Source organism: Triticum aestivum, chromosome 1A (assembly GCF_018294505.1).
Source record: "Triticum aestivum cultivar Chinese Spring chromosome 1A, IWGSC CS RefSeq v2.1, whole genome shotgun sequence".
NCBI lineage: Eukaryota > Viridiplantae > Streptophyta > Magnoliopsida > Poales > Poaceae > Triticum > Triticum aestivum.
This window is the reverse complement of record NC_057794.1, coordinates 63,195,755-63,217,708: the sequence shown is the minus strand read 5'-3', so window position 1 is coordinate 63,217,708 and position 21,954 is coordinate 63,195,755. Positions and strand designations below refer to the sequence as shown.

The window sequence follows — 21,954 nt, the reverse complement described above, 5'->3', positions numbered from 1 at the left end:
CGGAGAGGTATATCTGGGCCCACTCAGTAATGCATATCACTATATGAAGGAAATATGCCCAAGAGGCAATAATAAAGTTATTATTTATTTCCTTATATCATGATAAATTTTTATTATTCATGCTAGAATTGTATTAACCGGAAACATAATACATGTGTGAATACATAGACAAACAGAGTGTCACTAGTATGCCTCTACTTGACTAGCTCGTTAATCAAAGATGGTTATGTTTCCTAACCATGAACAAAAGAGTTGTTATTTGATTAACGGGAGCACATCATTAGAAGAATGATGTGATTGACATGACCCATTCCATTAGCTTAGCACCCGATCGTTTAGTATGTTGCTATTGCTTTCTTCATGACTTATACATGTTCCTATGACTATGAGATTATGCAACTCCCGTTTGCCGGAGGAACACTTTGTGTGCTACCAAACGTCACAACGTAACTGGGTGATTATAAAGGAGCTCTACAGGTGTCTCCAAAGGTACATGTTGGGTTGGCGTATTTCGAGATTAGGATTTGTCACTCCGTTTGTCGGAGAGGTATCTCTGGGCCCTCTCGGTAATGCACATCACATAAGCCTTGCAAGCATTGCAACTAATGAGTTAGTTGCGAGATGATGTATTACGAAACGAGTAAAGAGACTTGCCGGTAACGAGATTGAACTAGGTATTGAGATACCGACGATCGAATCTCGGGCAAGTAACATACCGATGACAAAGGGAACAACGTATGTTGTTATGCGGTCTGACCGATAAAGATCTTCGTAGAATATGTGGGAGCCAATATGAGCATCCAGGTTCCGCTATTGGTTATTGACCGGAGACGTGTCTCGGTCATGTCTACATTGTTCTCGAACCCGTAGGGTCCGCACGCTTAAGGTTTCGATGACAGTTATATTATGAGTTTATGAGTTTTGATGTACCGAAGGAGTTCGGAGTCCCGGATGAGATCGGGGACATGACGAGGAGTCTCGAAATGGTCGAGACGTAAAGATCGATATATTGGACGACTATATTCGGACATCGGAAAGGTTCCGAGTGATTCGGGTATTTTCGGAGGTACCGGGGAGTTACGGGAATACGAGGAAGAAGCAATGGGCCTTAATGGGCCATAGTGGAAAGGACCAGGAAGTGGCGCGCGCCCCTCCCAAGCCCAGTCCGAATTGGACAAGGGGTTTGGGGCGCGGCCCCTCTCTCCCTTCCTTCCCCTCTTCCCCCCTCTTCCCCCCTTCTCCTAGTTGGACTAGGAAAGGAGGAAACCTACTCCAACTAGGAGTAGGAATCCTACTCCCTGGCGCGCCCCTCCTAGGGCCGGCCTCCTCCCCCTTGCTCCTTTATATACGGGGGCAGGGGGGCACCTCTAAACACACAAGTTGATCTTCGTGATCGTTCTCTTAGCCGTGTGCGGTGCCCCCTCCACCATAATCCTCGATAGTATTGTAGCGGTGCTTAGGCGAAGCCCTGCGACAGTAGAACATCAAGATCGTCACCACGCCGTCGTGCTGACGGAACTCTTCCCCGACACTTTGCTGGATCGGAGTCCGGGGATCGTCATCGAGCTGAACGTGTGCTAGAACTCGGAGGTGCCGTAGTTTCGGTGCTTGATCGGTCGGGCCGTGAAGACGTACGACTACATCAACCGCGTTGTCATAACGCTTCCGCTGTCGGTCTACGAGGGTACGTAGATCACACTCTCCCCTCTCATTGCTACGCATCACCATGATCTTGCGTGTGCGTTGGAAATTTTTGAAATTACTACGTTCCCCAACAGTGGTATCAGAGCCTAGGTTTTATGTGTTGATGTTATATGCACGAGTAGAACACAAGTGAGTTGTGGGCGATATAAGTCATACTGCTTACCAGCATGTCATACTTTGGTTCGGCGGTATTGTTGGATGAAGCGGCCCGGACCGACATTACGCGTACGCTTACGCGAGACTGGTTCTACCGACGTGCTTTGCACACAGGTGGCTGGCGGGTGTCAGTTTCTCCAACTTTAGTTGAACCGAGTGTGGCTACGCCCGGTCCTTGCGAAGGTTAAAACAACACCAACTTGACAAACTATCGTTGTGGTTTTTGATGCGTAGGTAAGATTGGTTCTTGCTTAAGCCCGTAGCAGCCACGTAAAACTTGCAACAACAAAGTAGAGGACGTCTAACTTGTTTTTGCAGGGCATGTTGTGATGTGATATGGTCAAGACGTGATGAGATATAAGTTGTTGTATGAGATGATCATGTTTTGTTGAAGTTATCGGCAACTGGCAAAAGCCTTATGGTTATCTCTCTATTGCATAAGATGCAAGCGCCAAATAATTGCTTTACTTTATCGCTATGCGATAGCAATAGTTGCAAGAGCAATTGTTGGTGAGACAACCATGTGACGACACATTGATATAGATCAAGATGATGGAGATCATGGTGTCATGCCGGTGACGATAGAGATCATGACAGTACTTTGGAGATGGAGATCAAAGGCGCAAGATGATGATGGCCATATCATGTCACATATTTTGATTGCATATGATGTTTATCTTTTTATACATCTTATTTTGCTTAGTTTGACGGTAGCATTTTAAGATGATCTCTCACTAATTATCAAGAAGTGTTCTCCCTGAGTATGCACCGTTGCGAAAGTTCTTCGTGCTGAGACACCACGTGATGATCGGGTGTGATAGGCTCTACGTTCAAATACAACGGGTGCAAAACAGTTGCACACGCGGAATACTCAGGTTATACTTGACGAGCCAAGCATATACAGATATGGCCTCGGAACACGGAGACCGAAAGGTCGAGCGTGAATCATATAGTAGATATGATCAACATAGTGATGTTCACCATTGAAACTACTCCATCTCACGTGATGATCGGACATGGTTTAGTTGATTTGGATCACGTGATCACTTAGAAGATTAGAGGGATGTCTTTCTAAGTGGGAGTTCTTAAGTAATATGATTAATTGAACTTTAAATTTATCATGAACTTAGTCCTGGTAGTATTTTGCAAATTATGTTGTAGATCAATAGCTCGCGTTGTTGCTTCCCTGTGTTTATTTTGATATGTTCCTAGAGAAAATTGTGTTGAAAAATGTTAGTAGCAATGATGCGGATTGGATCCGTGATCTGAGGTTTATCCTCATTGCTGCACAGAAGAATTATGTCCTTGATGCACCGCTAGGTGACAGACCTATTGCAGGAGCAGATGCAGACGTTATGAACGTTTGGCTAGCTCAATATGATGACTACTTGATAGTTTAGTGCACCATGCTTAACGGCTTAGAATCGGGACTTCAAAGACGTTTTGAACGTCATGGAACATATGAGATGTTCCAGGAGTTGAAGTTAATATTTCAAGCAAATACCCGAGTTGAGAGATATGAAGTTTCCAACAAGTTCTATAGCTAAAAGATGGAGGAGAATCGCTCAACTAGTGAGCATGTGCTCAGATTGTCTGGGTACTACAATTGCTTGAATCAAGTGGGAGTTAATCTTCCAGATAAAATAGTGATTAACAGAATTCTCTAGTCACCATCACCAAGTTAGTAGAACTTCGTGATGAACTATGATATGCAAGGGATAACGGAAACGATTCCCAAGCTCTTCGTAATGCTGAAATTGACGAAGGTAGAAATCGAGAAAAACATCAAGTGTTGATGGTAGACAAGACCACTAGTTTCAAGAAAAGGGCAGAGGGAAGAAGGGGAACTTCAAGAAGAACAGCAAGCAAGTTGCTGCTCAAGTGAAGAAGCCCAAGTCTGGTCCTAAGCCTGAGACTAAGTGCTTCTACTGCAAAGGGACTGGTCACTGGAAGCGGAACTACCCCAAGTGATTGGCGGATAAGAAGGATGGCAAAGTGAACATAAGTATATTTGATATACATGTTATTGATGTGTACTTTACTAGTGTTTATAGCAACCCCTCAGTATTTGATACTAGTTCAGTTGCTAAGATTAGTAACTCGAAACGGGAGTTGCAGAATAAACAGAGACTAGTTAAGGGTGAAGTGACGATGTGTGTTGGAAGTGGTTCCAAGATTGATATGATCATCATCGCACACTCCCTATAATTTCGGGATTAGTGTTGAACCTAAATAAGTGTTATTTGGTGTTTGCGTTGAGCATGAATATGATTTGATCATGTTTATTGTAATACGGTTATTCATTTAAGTAAGAGAATAAATTGTTGTTCTGTTTACATGAATAAAACCTTATATGGTTACACACCCAATGAAAATAGTTCGTTGGATCTCGATCGTAGTGATACACATAATCATAATATTGAAACCAAAAGATGCAAAGTTAATAATGATAGTGCAACTTATTTGTGGCACTGCCGTTTAGGTCATATTGGTGTAAAGCGCATGAAGAAACTCCATGCTGATGGGCTTTTGGAATCACTTGATTATGAATCAGTTGATGCTTGCGAACCATGCCTCATGGGCAAGATGACTAAGACTCTGTTCTTCGGAACAATGGAGCGAGCAACAGATTTGTTGGAAATCATACATACTGATGTATGTGGTCCGATGAATATTGAGGCTCGCGACAGGTATCATTATTTTCTGATCTTCACAGATGATTTGAGCAGATATGAGTATATCTACTTGATGAAACATAAGTCTGAAACATTTGAAAAGTTCAAAGAATTTCAGAGTGAAGTGAAAAATCATCGTAACAAGAAAATAAAGTTTCTACGATCTGATCGTAGAGAAGAGTATTTGAGTTACGAGTTTGGCCTTCAGTTAAAAACAATGTGAAATAGTTTCACTACTCACGCCACCTGGAACACCACAATGTAATGGTGTGTCCGAACGTCATAACCGTACTTTATTAGATATGGTGCGATCTATGATGTCTCTTACCGATCTACCACTATCGTTTTGGGGTTATGCATTAGAGACAGCTGCATTCACGTTAAATAGGGCACCATCTAAATCCGTTGAAACGACACCGTATGAACTATGGTTTGGCAAGAAACCTAAGCTGTCGTTTCTTAAAGTTTGAGGTTGCAATGCTTATGTGAAAAAGTTTCAACCTGATAAGCTCAAACCCAAATCGGAGAAGTGCGTCTTCATAGGATACCCAAAAGAAAATGTTGGGTACACCTTCTATCACAGATCCGAAGGCAAGATATTCGTTGCTTTGAATGGATCCTTTCTAGAGAAGGAATTTCTCTCGAAAGAAGTGAGTGGGAGGAAAGTAGAACTTGATGAGGTAACTGTACCTGCTCCCTTATTGGAAAGTAGTTCATCACAGAAATCTGTTCCTGTGACTACTACACCAATTAGTGAGGAAGCTAATGATGATGATCATGTAACTTCAGATCAAGTTACTACCGAACCTCGTAGGTAAACCAGAGTGAGATCCGCACCAGAGTGGTACGGTAATCCTGTTCTGGAGGTCATGTTACTTGACCATGACGAGCCTACGAACTATGAGGAAGCGATGATGAGCCCAGATTCCGCGAAATGGCTTGAGGCCATGAAATCTGAGATGAGATCCATGTATGAGAACAAAGTATGGACTTTGATTGACTTGCCCAATGATCGGCGAGCCATTGAGATTAAATGGATCTTCAAGAGGAAGACGGACGCTGATAGTAGTGTTACTATCTACAAAGCTAGAATTGTCGCAAAAAGGTTTTCGACAAGTTCAAGGTGTTGACTACGATGAGAGTTTCTCACTCGTATCTATGCTTAAGTCTGTCCGAATCATGTTAGCAATTGCCGCATTTTATGAAATCCGGCAAATGGATAAACAAAACTGCATTCCTTAATGGATTTATTAAAAAAGAGTTGTATATGATACAACCAGAAGGTTTTTTCAATCCTAAAGGTGCTAACAAAATGTGCAAGCTCCAGCGATCCATCTATGGACTGGTGCAAGCATCTCGGAGTTGGAATATATGCTTTGATGAGATGATCAAAGCATATAGCTTTATACAGACTTGCGGTGAAGCCTGTATTTACAAGAAAGTGAGTGGGAGCACTACAACATTTTTGATAAGTATATGTGAATGACATATTGTTGATCGGAAATAATGTAGAATTATTCTGCAAAGCATAAAGAAGTGTTTTGAAAGAAGTTTTTCAAAGAAAGACCTCGGTGAAGCTGCTTACATATTGAGCATCAAGATCTATAGAGATAGATCAAAAGGCTTGATAAGTTTTTTCAACGAGTACATACCTTGACAAAATTTTGAAGTAGTTCAAAATGGAACAGTCAAAGAAAGAGTTCTTGGCTGTGTTACAAGGTGTGAAATTGAGTAAGACTCAAAGCCCGACCACGGCAGAAAATAGAAAGAGAATGAAAGTCATTCCCTATGCCTTGGCCATAGGTTCTATAAAGTATGCCATGCTATGTACCAGACCTATTGTATACCCTACACTAATTTTGGCAAGGGAGTACAATAGTGATCTAGGAGTAGATCACTGGACAGCGGTCAAAATTATCCTTAGTGGAATAAGGATATGTTTCTCGATTATGGAGGTGACAAAAGGTTCGTCGTAAAAAGTTACGTCGATGCAAAATTTGACATAGATCTGGATGACTCTAAATCTCGATCTAGATACATATTGAAAGTGGGAGCAATTAGCTAGAGTAGCTCCGTGCAGAGCATTGTAGACATAGAATTCGCAAAATACTTACGAAGCTGTATGTGACAGACCCGTTGACTAAAATTATCTCACAAGCAAAACATGATCACACCTTAGTACTCTTTGGGTGTTAATCACATAAATGATGTGAACTAGATTACTGACTCTAGTGAACCCTTTGGGTATAGGTCACATGACGATGTGAACTATGGATGTTAATCACATGGTGATGTGAACTATTAGTGTCGAATCACATGGCGATGTGAACTAGATTATTGACTCTAGTGCAAGTGGGAGACTGAAGGAAATATGCCCTAGAGGCAATAATAAAGTTATTATTTATTTCCTTATATCATGATAAATGTTTATTATTCATGCTAGAATTGTATTAACCGGAAACATAATACATGTGTGAATACATAGACAAACAGAGTGTCACTAGTATGCCTCTACTTGAGTAGCTCGTTAATCGAAGATGGTTATGTTTCCTAACCATGAACAAAAGAGCTGTTATTTGATTAACAGGATCACATCATTAGAAAAATGATGTGATTGACATGACCCATTCCATTAGCTTAGCACCCGATCGTTTAGTATGTTGCTATTGCTTTCTTCATGACTTATACATGTTCCTATGACTATGAGATTATGCAACTCCCGTTTGCCGGAGGAACACTTTGTGTGCTACCAAACGTCACAACGTAACTGGGTGATTATAAAGGAGCTCTACAGGTGTCTCCAAAGGTACATGTTGGGTTGGCGTATTTCGAGATTAGGATTTGTCACTCCGTTTGTCGGAGAGGTATCTCTGGGCCCTCTCGGTAATGCACATCACATAAGCCTTGCAAGCATTGCAACTAATGAGTTAGTTGCGAGATGATGTATTACGAAACGAGTAAAGAGACTTGCCGGTAACGAGATTGAACTAGGTATTGAGATACCGACGATCGAATCTCGGGCAAGTAACATACCGATGACAAAGGGAACAACGTATGTTGTTATGCGGTCTGACCGATAAAGATCTTCGTAGAATATGTGGGAGCCAATATGAGCATCCAGGTTCCGCTATTGGTTATTGACCGGAGACGTGTCTCGGTCATGTCTACATTGTTCTCGAACCCATAGGGTCCGCACGCTTAAGGTTTCGATGACAGTTATATTATGAGTTTATGAGTTTTGATGTACCGAAGGAGTTCGGAGTCCCGGATGAGATCGGGGACATGACGAGGAGTCTCAAAATGGTCGAGACGTAAAGATCGATATATTGGACGACTATATTCGGACATCGGAAAGGTTCCGAGTGATTCGGGTATTTTCGGAGGTACCGGGGAGTTACGGGAATACGAGGAAGAAGCAATGGGCCTTAATGGGCCATAGTGGAAAGGACCAGGAGGTGGCGCGCGCCCCTCCCAAGCCCATTCCGAATTGGACAAGGGGTTTGGGGCGCGGCCCCTCTCTCCCTTCCTTCCCCTCTTCCCCCCTTTCCCCCCTTCTCCTAGTTGGACTAGGAAAGGAGGAAACCTACTCCAACTAGGAGTAGAAATCCTACTCCCTGGCGCGCCCCTCCTAGGGCCGGCCTCCTCCCCCTTGCTCCTTTATATACGGGGGCAGGGGGGCACCTCTAGACACACAAGTTGATCCTCGTGATCATTCTCTTAGCCGTGTGCGGTGCCCCCTCCACCATAATCCTCGATAATATTGTAGCGGTGCTTAGGAGAAGCCCTGCGACAGTAGAACATCAAGATCGTCACCACGCCGCGTGCTGACGGAACTCTTCCCCGACACTTTGCTGGATCAGAGTCCGGGGATCGTCATCGAGCTGAACGTGTGCTAGAACTCGGAGGTGACATAGTTTCGGTGCTTGATCGGTCGGGCCGTGAAGACGTACGACTACATCAACCGCGTTGTCATAACGCTTTCGCTGTCGGTCTATGAGGGTACGTAGATCACACTCTCCCCTCTCGTTACTATGCATCACCATGATCTTGCGTGTGCGTAGGAAATTTTTAAAATTACTACGTTCCCCAACACTATAAGCCTTGCAAGCATTGTAACTAATGAGTTAGTTGCAGGATGATGTATTATGGAACGAGTAAAGAGACTTGCCGGTAACGAGATTGAACTAGGTATTGAGATACTGACGATCGAATCTCGGGCAAGTAACATACCGATGACAAAGGGAACAACGTATGTTGTTATGCGGTTTGACCGATAAAGATCTTCGTAGAATATGTGGGAGCCAATATGAGCATCCAGGTTCCGCTATTGGTTATTGACCGGAGACGTGTCTCGGTCATGTGTACAATGTTCTCGAACCTGTAGGGTCCGCACGCTTAAAGTTTGATGACGATTATATTATGAGTTTATATGTTTTGATGTACCAAAGGTAGTTTGGAGTCCCGGATGAGATCGGGGACATGACGAGGAGTCTCGAAATGGTCGAGACGTAAAGATCGATATATTGGATGACTATATTCGGACATCGGAAAGGTTCCAAGTGATTCGGGTATTTTTCGGGGTACCAGAGAGTTACGGGAATTCGTATTGGGCCTTAATGGGCCATACGGGAAAGGAGAAAAAGGCCTCAAAGGGTGGTCGCACCCCTCCCCATGGACTGGCCCGAATTGGACTAGGAAGGGGGGGGGGCGCCCCCTTCCTTCCTTCTTCTTTTTCCTTCCCTTCTCCTACTCCAACAAGGAAAGGAGGAGTCCTACTCCTGGTGGGAGTAGGACTCCCCCCCTTGGCGCGCCCCCCTTGGCCGGCCGCCTCTCCCCCCTTGCTCCTTTATATACGGGGGCAGGGGGCACCTCTAGACACAACAATTGATCAAGTTGATCTTTTAGCCGTGTGCGGTGCCCCCCTCCACCATAGTCTACCTCGATAAAACTGTAGCGATGCTTAGGCAAAGCCCTGCGCCAGTAGAACATCAACATCGTCACCACGCTGTCGTGCTGACGAAACTCTCCCTCGACACTCGGCTGGATCGGAGTTCGAGGGACGTCATCGGGCTGAACGTGTGCTGAACTCGGAGGTGTCGTACGTTCGGTACTTGATTGGTCGGATCGTGAAGACGTACGACTACATCAACCGCGTTGTGCTAACGCTTCCGCTTTCGGTCTACGAGGATACGTAGACAACACTCTCCCCTCTCGTTGCTATGCATCACCATGATCTTGCGTGTGCGTAGGAATTTTTTTGAAATTACTATGTTCCCCAACAAAAACAGCCGAGGCCTACGACACCGGGTGAGCGCAATTCTATGGGCGGTCGCTCTTGTCAAAACAATCGAGGCCTACGACACCGGATTCGAGATGGTTTGACCCAGGTGATCATGCCATGGTTACTTTGGCATCCCTAGTAGGCTCAGTTAGCTAGACGATCCGCTCCACATATGGTTCCCAGGGGCAACTTGGTGTTGAGGTAAGCTAACTGGGTCCAACAGGTGAAAACCATGGGAGTTAACCACATAGCCTCATTTCAGGTTGGCTTACGCCAAGCTAGGAAAGACACATAACCCTTCCCGCGTCGGCCAACGTACACATGTTCGACCACTGACAATAGAACCACCACTAGGGAAAACCCTAGTAGTAGCGCGGGATAATTGCTAGTAGTAGCGTGGGGGCTGCGCTACTGCTAGGGCGCTACAGCTAACTTTTAGCAGTAGCGCGGGTGGTACCCGCGCTACTGCTACTTCTAGTAGTAGTAGCGTTGTTGCCACCCGCGCTGCTACTACTTAGTTGTAGCGCGGGTCAGCGCCCCGCGCTACTACTAACTAATTCAGAATTAAAAAAATTAATTGCAGCCATGGCGGCTGCTTCTGCTTGGCATCATCGTCCTCTCCATTCATGGCTACTACTAGTCTTGGAGGGGATGAAGTTGTTCGTGGTCATGGTGCTTCCCCACCCAACTTGTGCCCGCAGCTCTCGTCTACTGCTGCTACAAAAGAAGAGAAAATTATTAGAAAGGGAAGAGAGAGATAGAGAGCAGTAGGAGGAGTAACTCACCGGTGGCCGCCGGAGTTGGTGTCGATGCCCGAAACCCTAGATGGAGCTCGGGGACCTGCTGCTTGTCGTGGGACCCTTGACCCGGCGAGGAGGTGCAAGTGGTTGTGTCCATGCATGGATCTGGCCGCCCTCATGTGGACGACGCTCTGCTGGTTTCCCTCTCCTTCCAACAGCGGAGAAGGAGAAGGATGGAGGGGGAGGGGAGGGGTCTACGAGAGGAGGTCGCCGGATTTGTGAGTGACGCCGAGGTGCGAGGCCGGCAGTGGTGCTGGGCGAGGAAGGGAATGGCGAGTGGGAGGAGAAGGGGAATCAGAAGAGTATGGGTTTGGATTTGGGCCTCCGCGCGTAGGGGAAAGGGAGAGGAGGGGGAGGGGGAGGACGGGTGGGGAAAAGGTGGTGGGTGCGGATTAGCAGTAGCGCGGTACGTAAAACGCGCTGCTGCTAAGAAAGTAGCAGCAGCGCGCTTTCGGTACAAGCGCTACTGCTAACTGGGACCAAAAATGTGCCCGATTTGAAAATTAGCAGCAGCGACCTCAGAAAAACCGCGCTACTGCTACAACTATAGCAGTAGCGCGGCTCGCGGCACCGCGCTGCTGCTAAATGGAGTTGGGTGGGCATTGTCGGTCGATATTTGTAGCAGCGCGGGTTACGCCGAGCGCGCTACTGCTAAGCACTTGTCAGTAGCGGGTTTTCTACACCCGCGCTACTGCTAATTAGCAGCAGCGCTCCTTTTTGAGCCGTGCTGCTACTAAGATTCTGTGTATAGGGTTTTCCCTAGTAGTGAACCAGCATAAGAAAAACACATGAGCCAACCACAAAGCCCCATTTTGGGTGGTGGGCTTATGCTAAGCCAGGAAAGGCACCTACCCCCATCCCTAGCACACACATGTCTGGGCACTGATAAGGGGTCCAACAGGTAGAAAAATACAGTAGTGAACCGCAAAGCCCCATATTGGGTTGGCTTGCGCTATGCCAGTAAAGACACGTACGTCTCCTGCTATAGCATACATGCGTTAGGGCACCCAATGAGGGCCCAACATGCGGAGAACACATAGTTCAACCACAAAGCCCCATTTTGGGTGGGCTTTCCTGAAGCCAGTAAAGTGAGCCCAACTGGCAAAGAACACATGACTGGACTACAAAGACCGATTTGGGCTTATGTTGTGGAGTGACAATTTGTAAGCAACATTTTTTATTATGAAATGTGAAATTGTCATCATTTGCATAACTATCAACAATTATATCTTATTTCTATTGTGTTTTTAGACCATGTATGTATTTGATGATAAACAGAAGCAAAATATTAGTTGCATCCATTAATTAAGAAGAACATAGTTGCTCAGGTAGTCACGGAAAATAGATGAAAAGTGACACAATCTACTGAGCGGCACACAGAAGATATTCCTCTCACACACCACCGTGAATGAAGCCTCGTCGAGGTAACACAAAAGACATCATCGTCATCCCTTCTCCTCGAGCCAGCGTCATCGCATCCCTGCTCTATGAGAAAGCGACTCTACCTCGCCGTAGATGACACCCAGCCCACTCCAAAGTGGCTAGGCGAAGCCACATGAAACTCCATGCCAATCAATCAACCACCCGCGACGGGCACACGTCACAAACTTCGATTCTGAAGGAGACCTACAAGAAAAAATATGCAAGGCTGGCAACATGGAAGATCAAAGCAGTACCATCTACTCATATCAATAAGAAATTCCTTTCTTTCTGGTACCCATTCGGAGAGGACTCCAAAGTTAAGTGTGCTCAGCTTTGAGCAATTTCATGGTGGGTGATCAACTAGGAAGTTGCCCAGATGCGCACGAGTGAGGACAAAGTGCGCAGGAAAGACTAGAGTTGATCTGCAGGGCTAGTTTACATCCCGCCAGGAGTAACAACCAGTAACCAGTCGGTGTGTCCGGGGCATTAAAGCCACATGAAACTCCATCCAAATCAATCAACCACCGGCGACGGGCACATCACAAACTTCGATTATGAAGGAGACCCACGAGAAAAACTTTACAAGGTCCGCAACATGGATGATCACAACGGTACCACCCGGGACTCGTCATCGTTGCCACCCGGGCCCGCCGTTGTGGCTTCGACTTTGCACCAACGGATAACCCTAGGCGAACCTATGGACACAGAAGAAGAGCCGACTACCGCAACCATTATGTGACCTCAACATCACTCACCTACCGTCGACGTTGTCATACATTGAACCGGTGCTTACTTACATTGACAATTGTGCTTGATTACCCAAAGCAAATGTCATTGTGAATAAAAAAGCATGTCTAGGATGAAAACCGTGCCGCTTATCGCTGATAAGAATGCCCATAGGCGTATCAAAGTGGAACCACGTGGACCTAGCCATGTCACAAACTGGATTACACTGGACACGCTGCAGGGTGCATGCCTATCACACTGTGTGTGTGGGCGCGCGCATGTAAACCCTAGACTGAAAATTGAAAATGCAGACACGACACGAGCCTGTTGTGCGCACACATTATGATGGCTTGTGTTTTTCATTCGAAACTGCTCTGAGCACACATTATGATGGCTGATTTTCACTTTTTCAGACGACACTTAGATCCAGCGGCTATACGAGCGCTGCTCATACCCATGTCATACATGGTTGGATGCGTCCAAAGATCGGCCGGATACTGTCGTCCCTATAACTTTTTCATTCAGCAAAAATCCATCCAAGAACAACGGCACTTTAAAATCGACCTTGATAGGCAGCAAGAGGCGTGAATTTATTATTGAGAAAAACTTGCAGGAGCAGGAGCAGGAGCATCTCCCTTCTTGGGGTTACATTCTTCTTTCTGCCTGAAAAGCAGCTCCATACACACATACACACACAGAGGGCAGCCTCGCACTAGCTGCCGACTAATAGCAAGCCTTGCCACCAGCACAAGAAGAGAACAAGAGAGGCACAACAACAGAAAAGATTTTACTAGGGCTAATCGAGGTAACACTGCTGATTAACTAGCTAGCTAGAAACTACGTAGATCGAGCTCCGGGCGATCGAATCATCCATCGTGCGCGTCGTCCCTCCTTGCGATCACAGACCGTGGCGGTGGTGCCGGTGGTGGTGGTGAAGCGACCCGAGATGCATCGGGGCCGGGGCCGGAGCCGGAGACGGGGCGGACATCGGGGCGAACATGCCGGTCATGTTGAAGCCGAACGGCATGGACGGGCTCGGGGCCATGGGCGACGGCGACGCGAGGGCCGGGTGGGGCGGGCACTGGTAGCACTTGGCGAAGAGGCCGAAGGTGGACACCTGCTGCACGAAGTTGGTGATGCTGGCCCACCCGCCGAAGCCGAAGCCGACGACGAGCACCCACGCCACCACGAACGAGTTGATCACGTACGCCCCCGTCCAGCCTCCGGCGAACCGCGGCGGCCGCTCCACCGCGTTCTGCATTTTTGCATCCCTCGTCAGAGAAACATAAATTCATAGTAGTACTGTATTTACCATGACAAAACGGCATGGGAATGTGAGAATGGCGGTAATAATGATGTCACAGGTGAAGGGGGCATCTGGTGCGTGGAGCTGACAGCCCCAAGCCCCCAAGCGCTCAAGTGGCGGAGTACTCTACTCTACTGCTGCTGCTGCTTTTGTTGCTTTCTAGACATGGCGGCATCAGTGTCCGGACGGACAGAATTATGCGCAGACTGCCTGCGCGCCTGCTGCGTGCTCCATCCATCGATCGATGCCAATGGCTCCCCGACAGCAGATGATACAAAACCACGCTCGCGTTTCACCGCACTTTCCCCTCAACTTTGCGCTACTGTGCACGATGGTGAGTGGTGGGTGTACTTTTTTTGAAGTTATCATCGCTGGTGCTGAAAGGAATTGGCTGACACTCGATCACTTCACTGCTAAGCTAGCTGGATGCTTGCATGCTGCGGTTTTGTCTTGCATTCAGCGAGACATCATAACATGCTGCAGCAGGAGCAGCAGATACGCAGACAATGTATACTCCAACGGAGTGGATTATACTACAATAGTACTACTCAAACTACTGAAGTATTACTGTATTTTTTATGGAATGTTTTTGTGTCACCAGTTAACTGCTCGATAGACATATCTGGCAGCGACGAGCCAGCAATTGTGAAGGAGGCTAGTTTACCTGAGTGACAGGTCATGTTCCCCCTAGTGTTCACAGTTTACACTGTGCGCAAGCAGATTCACTATTCACAGACATGTACTACATCATCTGCAGCAATGGCGACTAGCTAGCTAGCTGGTGCTGGGAGCAGCTGTAAGCATATGGAGCCCAGGTGTGTAGCCATGCACAAACAAAAACCCATGCATGCATGTCGATAAATCTCACCGGCATCTAGATCAATCCATCAATATCTCGTACTACAGTGTTTAGATTATTAGAAAAAAGAAAGTGATGCAAGCAAGGATAATATGACGAACCTCGCGGGACTGTGGTGAGCGGAAGGTGACCATGTGCGCCATGGCGGGGATGATGTAGACGGTGAAGCTGACGAGGAGGGAGCCGACGGCGGAGTTGATGGGGCCGAAGAAGGGGAAGATGATGGCGAGGAACCAGATGGGGATGACGACGGGGAGCCTGGCGGCGGCGCGCTTGCAGAGGCTGCGGCAGTCGTGGAGGCCGATGAGCTTCTCCCACACGAAGTAGAGCGGGGTGCAGGCGAAGCCGAAGGTGATGAACTGGTGGATGAGCATGAGGATGACGGCGGCGTCGCGCCAGGCGTCGCGCGGGAGCAGCGAGAGCGCGTTGGAGTGCGTGAGCAGCTCGTCGCCGAACGCCCAGTACGCCGCCGACGCCGACGGCAGCGTCAGGGTGAGCACGTACAGCGTCGCCAGCAGGTAGATGGCCTTGAACTTCTGCGGCCGCCACATCGCGTGCATCACCTCCCTGCACACACACACACACACACACACAAACACGGATCAGACGGCGTACATTCTTGCCCGCGTGCTGTAAGATTCGTGCTATCCTCACTAGCTAGCGATGCGTGTACAGTCTACCGCGACACAAACAAAGCGAGATGGAGATGGACTTGGACGTGGTTGGGCTTTGCTGTGACAAGGTAGCATGAACATGGCGACGGGGCCCACGTGTCGGGGGCAGCTCGCTGTGCCACAGCAAGTGGACCCGCCTAGCTGATGTACTATCATGCATGCAATGGTGTTTTCTTTGTCGAGGGAAAATAGTACTGCTGCGCAAGAGATGCAAATGCAAATGGGCATGCATGCTGCGCTAGCTGTGGTGAAAAAAGCAGGGAGGGAGGCTTCAAAGCCTCAAAGCTCCAGCACTTTGCAGTAGCAAGCACCGGTACTCAGTCTTGCATTCAGCACTTTGCAGCACTACTCTGAAACAGTGTGGTTCTTTGCAGATGCCTGATGATGTTCCAAACTCCAACGTGAACACTGCTGGTACGAAAAAGTTGTACGAAATGAATAATCTTGTGCTAGACCTACAAGCTATACGTAGTACTACCATAAGAACACTGTTGGTAGGAGTACGAATAATCTTGTGCTAAACCTACAAGCTGGCTGGTAGTACCACAAATATGAACCCTAAATTCTTTTTTGAGGGTAACGAAAATCGTAGATAGATATATTATCCTGCTAGCTCAGGTTTCAACTTTGTTTATGTTGAAAATTCAGAAACGTATATGTTCCGCTCCAGCATCCACGAGCATTGTGCTCGGTTGATGTGTGGGTAGCACGTGTGTGCTCTTGGGATATACTGCATGTACGCATATGGGCACCGTGCGTGCATGTCTAGGTCTAGGTGGTCCCCAGGTGACGCCCGTTGCTTATACACAGGACGGCCCCGCATGTCAGACGACATTCCCGTTGCACGTGACCCCGAGCTGGGCAGTAGTAGCGTGCACGCTCCGTGACCAGTGACCGTTACAACATTGTATATATACGACGGATAAACTAGATGATCAGCTTTGGAAAAAGATTAGGGCATGCAAGTGAAAAGTGAGCAGGTGGGACGATGGGGCGGGGTGGGGCGTGTCGGCTTACACGGTGACAGCGTGCCCCCCGAAGGTGTAGAGGATGTTGGTGGCGCCGGTGAAGTAGAGCATGATGGTGGTGGGGCCGGAGTGCTTGACGGCGTCGGCCTGGCCGTGCATGAGGGAGGCGACGGCGATGTACCAGGCGGTGTAGGTGGTCATGAGGAGGCCGAGGAAGGACCAGACGCGGTAGTTGTGGAAGGAGGGGATGAAGACGGTGGTGGCGCAGCAGGCGCCGAAGATGTAGGTCCACGTCCGCTTGTCCAGGTGGTCGTTCACGTAGTAGATGTTGCTAGCGCAGCCGATGAGCTGGATCACCGACCCGAACAGCAGGAACGTGCAGTTGAAGGCCAGCCCCACGTTCCGCCAGTGCCGCCCCAGCAGCCCGTCCAGCACCTCGAACCACTGCATGCATGCAAACCAAGATCAACAACAATGGTGGCTACTGGTTATGGTTAGAGAGCTTGGAAGGCAGCAGCAACAATGGAGGGAGGAGGGAGGCACGTACGTACCTGGATGACGTGGTTGCGGAAGTCGACCTTGTCCTTCTCCTTGCGGGTGCGGTACTCGAGGTAGAGGATGCTGATGAGGTAGGCGGTCCAGCTGCCGAGGAGGCCGTAGAAGAGCTGGAACAGGATGCCGCTCACCATGCCCAGCTGCGCGAACGAGTAGGGCAGCGTCAGCAGGACCTGCGCGACCTGGTTCGACGCGCAGCTGAACCACGCGTCGTACGCCGACCCGCCGTGCCACAGCAGGCCGGACAGCCGGGACTTTTCGTCGCCGCCGCCCTCCTGCCCGTCCTCCGCGTCCGCCTCGTAGCGGCTCAGCCCAGCGGGCGCCTTCTCGTCGGCGACGCTCGTCTCGGACGCCATCCTTCGTTGCTCTGGCTTGGCTCACTACCTGTCGCTTAGCACTACTGATCTTGGCGAGCTTTTCTTGCTCACAGGAGGTCACTTTAGCTACCTAGCTGGCCGTTGGTTTATAATGGTGGTGACTGGTGATAGGTTGGGGTGTGCAGGGGAGGGGGGAGAGGTCGTATATATATGCAGAGGCCGCCGGCCGGAGGCGCTGAGGAGGCAGCACTCCAGCAGCTCAGGCATAAAGAAAATAAAGCTAAGCCGGCTCCCGCCCCCACACGGCCTCACTTTTCTCTCTCTACATGTGCATTTTTCTGATAAAAGGAAAACAAAAGGCTCAAAAGGCGGGGGTGGTTTGTTGAAAAATCCTGAGGAAAGTGGTACCTGAGTGTGGGACATTCATGTCAGGGGAACACATGAAAGATGATTTGCGTGGTGGAGGTTGTGCGTTCTGAAGAAGCAAGGGAGATTGGGTTTTAGAGACTTGCACAGTTTTAATCTTGCTATGTTAGCAAAACAGTGCTGGCAACTAATCCAAAACCTAGACTCTTTGTGTGCGCAAGTTCTGAGGGCAAAATATTACCCAGATGGTGACATATTGAAAGCTGGACACAGAAAAGGCTCTTCTTATACTTGGTAGAGTATTGTTGCAGGTATTCAGACCTTTAAACGGGGTTGCATTTGGCGTGTTGGAAGTGGAGGTCAAATCGATATCTGGCAATGATCCATGGATTCCATCAAGTGTCACAGGGAAACTAATCACAAATAGGGGTGCAACAATGCTTTCAAAGGTTGATGAGTTAATAAACCCGTACACAAGCCAGTGGGATGAGGATCTAACTCGTGATGTTTTCTCTCCTGTCGATGTTCATAGGATATTACAAATCCCTTTGAACCATCACTTGACGGAAGACTTCGTGGCTTGGGATCAGGCACATTTTCCGTGCGATCGGCTTATCATAAGGAGTTTGAACATCAACATGGTGCACGGTGGGTGTGATATAATGGGCAAGGTACAAAACATATTAACTCAGCTTGGAAGGATATGTGGAAGCTGAAAATACCAGGGAAGATAAAACATTTTGCATGGATATTTTTGCATGGCACCCTTCCATGCTTTGGTGTATTAGCAAATCGACACATCCCATGCTAAGCTCAATGTCCAGTTTGTTCAGTCGGGGCGAAAGACATTCAACACTGCTTATTTAAGTGCCGACAAGTGACGAAAATTTGGGAGCAACGGGGCTTCTTACAAGTCATATGGGAAGCTGTCGCCGAGGACGGATCAGGGTCTATTACGATGGAAATTCTATCAAAGCTTCAGGGGAATGATGCGGAGGTACCAACGAAGGAGCTTGCAGTTGTGGTAGCATGGTATATATGGTGGCAGCGCCGACAGATATTAAAGGGAGTCAAAGTCCAAACGCCGGAAAAAACTGCACTAGCCATCAAGGTTTTGACGACAAATTACCTCAGATCAACTATACCCAACGGTCCAATAAGGAAGAATGATCACATGTGGAGGAAACCAGGACATGGGATAGTGAAGATAAATGTTGATGCTTCCTTTCAGTATGAAACACTTTCAGGTGCTTGTGGTGTTGTGGCTCGTGATGCCGGGGTCATTTTATTGCGGCAACAAAGTTGGTTTGTTCGAAACATAGTGGAGTTGACTCAGCTGAGCTAACTGCCATCAGGAACGGGCTGTACTTGGCAGCTCACATTGGATGCAACAATATAGAAGTTGAATCAGATTGTTCCTTCGCGGTGGACTCGGTGAACCAATTTGATGATTACTTAGGCCCGGAGGTAGCTATCATCATAGAATGTAAACAATTTATGATGGACTTTGCGTCCATTTCCTTCAAACATTGCTATAGAGAGGCCAATCAGGTGGTAGATGGATTAGCAAAGAACTCTTTTACTACTGGACTCTCTAGTTCTTGGGATGATGAGATTCCCGATTTTATTTCTCATCTGCTTGTAAATGACATGTCTATTATTTGAGAATAAAGTCTAGTTGCGGTCCAAAAATAAACACATGAAAGATGATGGTGCCTGAATGCATACTCTACATCAATCTTTCATGCTACATTCGCCTAAGAGCTACTCTAGCAGAGTTGTCATCGTTATTATGTTGATTTTGATGAAAGTATGCATTCTTGCGGAGTCGCCATCTTATCAGGAATCATCAAATTTTATGGAGCTATAGCAGAGTCGCTATACCCGCCTGGTCATCATTAAGGATGACAATTTTACTCATGGGTACGGATACCCACGGATACCGTACCCATATGGGCAGGTTATGGGTGCAATTTTATACACATCGGTAGTACCAATTTTAAAAGGGAAATAATAGAATTCCACTTACTCGTTTCTTGGCTTTTGTTCACCGCTTCTCCCTTGCGACATGTGTCCCGCTTGACAGTGGTCTCGCTGGCTCCTCACCATATTCCCCTGCCTTATCCAAGCTCCACCCGACACTCCTTATCCCCCAAGTGCGCCTTGGTACACAGTACACACAGATCCTGGAGACAACCCTGCTGCAAATGATGGCGGAGATGCAATGGCGACAGATTGCAACATGGACCATGTTGCAATGGGTGATCGCGACATGGACCATGTTGCAATGGCCACACTGCAATGGGCGACAAAAGGCCGGCATCACACAAGTGGAGGTGAACGCAACCTGGACCATGTTGCAATGGTAACCGCGACATGCTCCCTGTTGCAATGAGCCGACGGTCGAGACATAGTGTGAAATAAAGGAAAAGAAACAGCTCGTATTGCAAAGCGCTAAGCCCAACACGAGCCTTGTTGCAAAGGTTGACGCACCTCAGCGGCTCATGGTCGAGAGATGAGGCAGCTAGCTGTCTTGCGATCCGTCCAACAGCTGCCTGTGTAGTCGATCTTATATTATCATCACCAGAACAACGCGTACCGCTGCTCTTTCTAAAATCCTAATCACAATTTGTTGCTATTTACTCTCGTTAATCTTAATGTAAAGCTTGTCCCCCCGATCGCAAAAGAAATAAATAAGTCTATGTACACTATATTCTCTCCGTTGTGTATCCTCGTAGGCCTCTAGAGTGCAGTTGCCATCGCAAATGCGAGTATGCGACAAACGAATGTGCTCCATCCCCCGCCCTTCTCATTCCCGTTCCCGTGTCCCGTTGCAGCACGGGTTCCGCATATACTCTAGTCTATCGTCACCCCTCCCAGCGCCGTGTATCGGTCGTGTGCGCGTGTGCGGTGCGAGGGCACGGCGCGGCATCGGACACCGTATAAGAAAACCCAACGGCGCGCGGGCACCGCACCTCAGGCGGTCGGGCTGCGCGCCGGCGTGGTCTGCGACGCCGCACGGGCGGCGGCCTCGGCCCCGGGTCTCGTCGCCGCCGCGTGCCCCGAGCAAAGAGACGCAGAGCTTCCGGCTCCGCGCCCGCGCCGGCAATCCGTGACAGCCGGTAATTTTCTTTAGCCATTTTGCTACAGCGAACGCTGCTCAGCAAAAGGAATTACGGCGCGGCAAAGGGATCTCCGGAGGAGGATACGTGCGCGTGGGCTGTTGATCAGCCAAGAAAAGCATGTTGGTTTTTGCTGCCGCGGCGCGGCACCGCACGTGATGAGGCAAACGGCCTGTTTTGTTAAAGTGTGTGTGCTCTGCTGCAGGGTGCCCCTCCCGGGTTTTGCCGACGGTAAAGCGCTGGCCTGTGATCTGGATCCTGATACGGTGGTGGTTTTGTATGAGCGGAAGGCCGGCGCCAAGCGTTGTTGTATTCGTATGTGTTCGCTTGTTTATTCAGCCTCACATGAACTTTTCCTGCTCCCGCCGTTGAGAGAAGCAGACATTGATCTGAACGCCCACCAGGGGCTGCAAGTCTCTTCAAAGGTGGACTGGCGGATCCGAGGACCAGAAGGAGGCCGGGAGGACGGACACTGTCTGGCACCAACACCGTCAATACGTGGGTCATCAGTGTGTCAAGTTGTCTCTGGGTCGACCTCTGATGCGAGAAGGCTCCCGATCTTCACAAACTGAAAATAGTTAGCCCAGCAAGCATGAGGTCTAAGAGCAACTCCAATGGACCAACCCAAATGGATGATGATTTCGTCCGCTTTTTGTCCGTTTGGGTCGGCCGCCCGCCCAGTGTCCGTCCTGTTTTTCATATGGGTCGGCATCACGCCCAACGCGTCGACCCATATGTGCAGGCGTGGCCGGCTGGCCGCCCAATTTTGCATTGCATTCAACGTATGGTGAAATAAAAATTTAACAAACAAAATGGTCCGTCCAAATAAATAATATAGTTTACAGGCCAAATGAAAATAAAAATATTTCACATAGTTTTGCAAACGAATAAAAAAAGATATATCTATTGGTTGCCAACATGAGTCCACATATACTCAACCAAATCATTTTGCAGTTGCACGTGAGTTTCCCAATCACGCATGTCTTCATGAAACTGAGTGGACTGCTCAAATGTTGCCGCTAC

At 48.1% G+C, this 21,954-nt stretch overlaps 1 protein-coding gene across 1 annotated transcript; it reads right to left on the bottom strand.

Annotated features, from left to right (window-relative positions):
* Nucleotides 1-13,333: 13,333 nt before the first annotated feature.
* Nucleotides 13,334-17,633, bottom strand: LOC123190274 (auxin transporter-like protein 3). The gene is made up of 4 exons (XM_044602889.1): nt 17,123-17,633; nt 16,621-17,015; nt 15,031-15,496; nt 13,334-14,019 (listed from the first exon to the last, which is right to left on the bottom strand). The coding sequence occupies exons 1-4, from the start codon at nt 17,480-17,482 to the stop codon at nt 13,663-13,665; spliced, it is 1,578 nt and encodes a 525-aa protein (XP_044458824.1). The 5' UTR covers nt 17,483-17,633; the 3' UTR covers nt 13,334-13,662.
* Between the last annotated feature and the right edge of the window lie 4,321 nt (nt 17,634-21,954).

Excerpts from the sequence above, each read along its gene's own strand:
- LOC123190274 (XM_044602889.1), bottom strand. The coding sequence starts at position 17,482 with ATGGCGTCCGAGACGAGCGTCGCCGACGAGAAGGCGCCCGCTGGGCTG. Across the intron at positions 15,497-16,620 it reads GGGGGGCACGCTGTCACCGT|GGAGGTGATGCACGCGATGT; the intron begins GTAAGCCGACAC and ends GTGTGTGTGCAG. Across the intron at positions 14,020-15,030 it reads GCTCACCACAGTCCCGCGAG|AACGCGGTGGAGCGGCCGCC; the intron begins GTTCGTCATATT and ends GCAAAAATGCAG.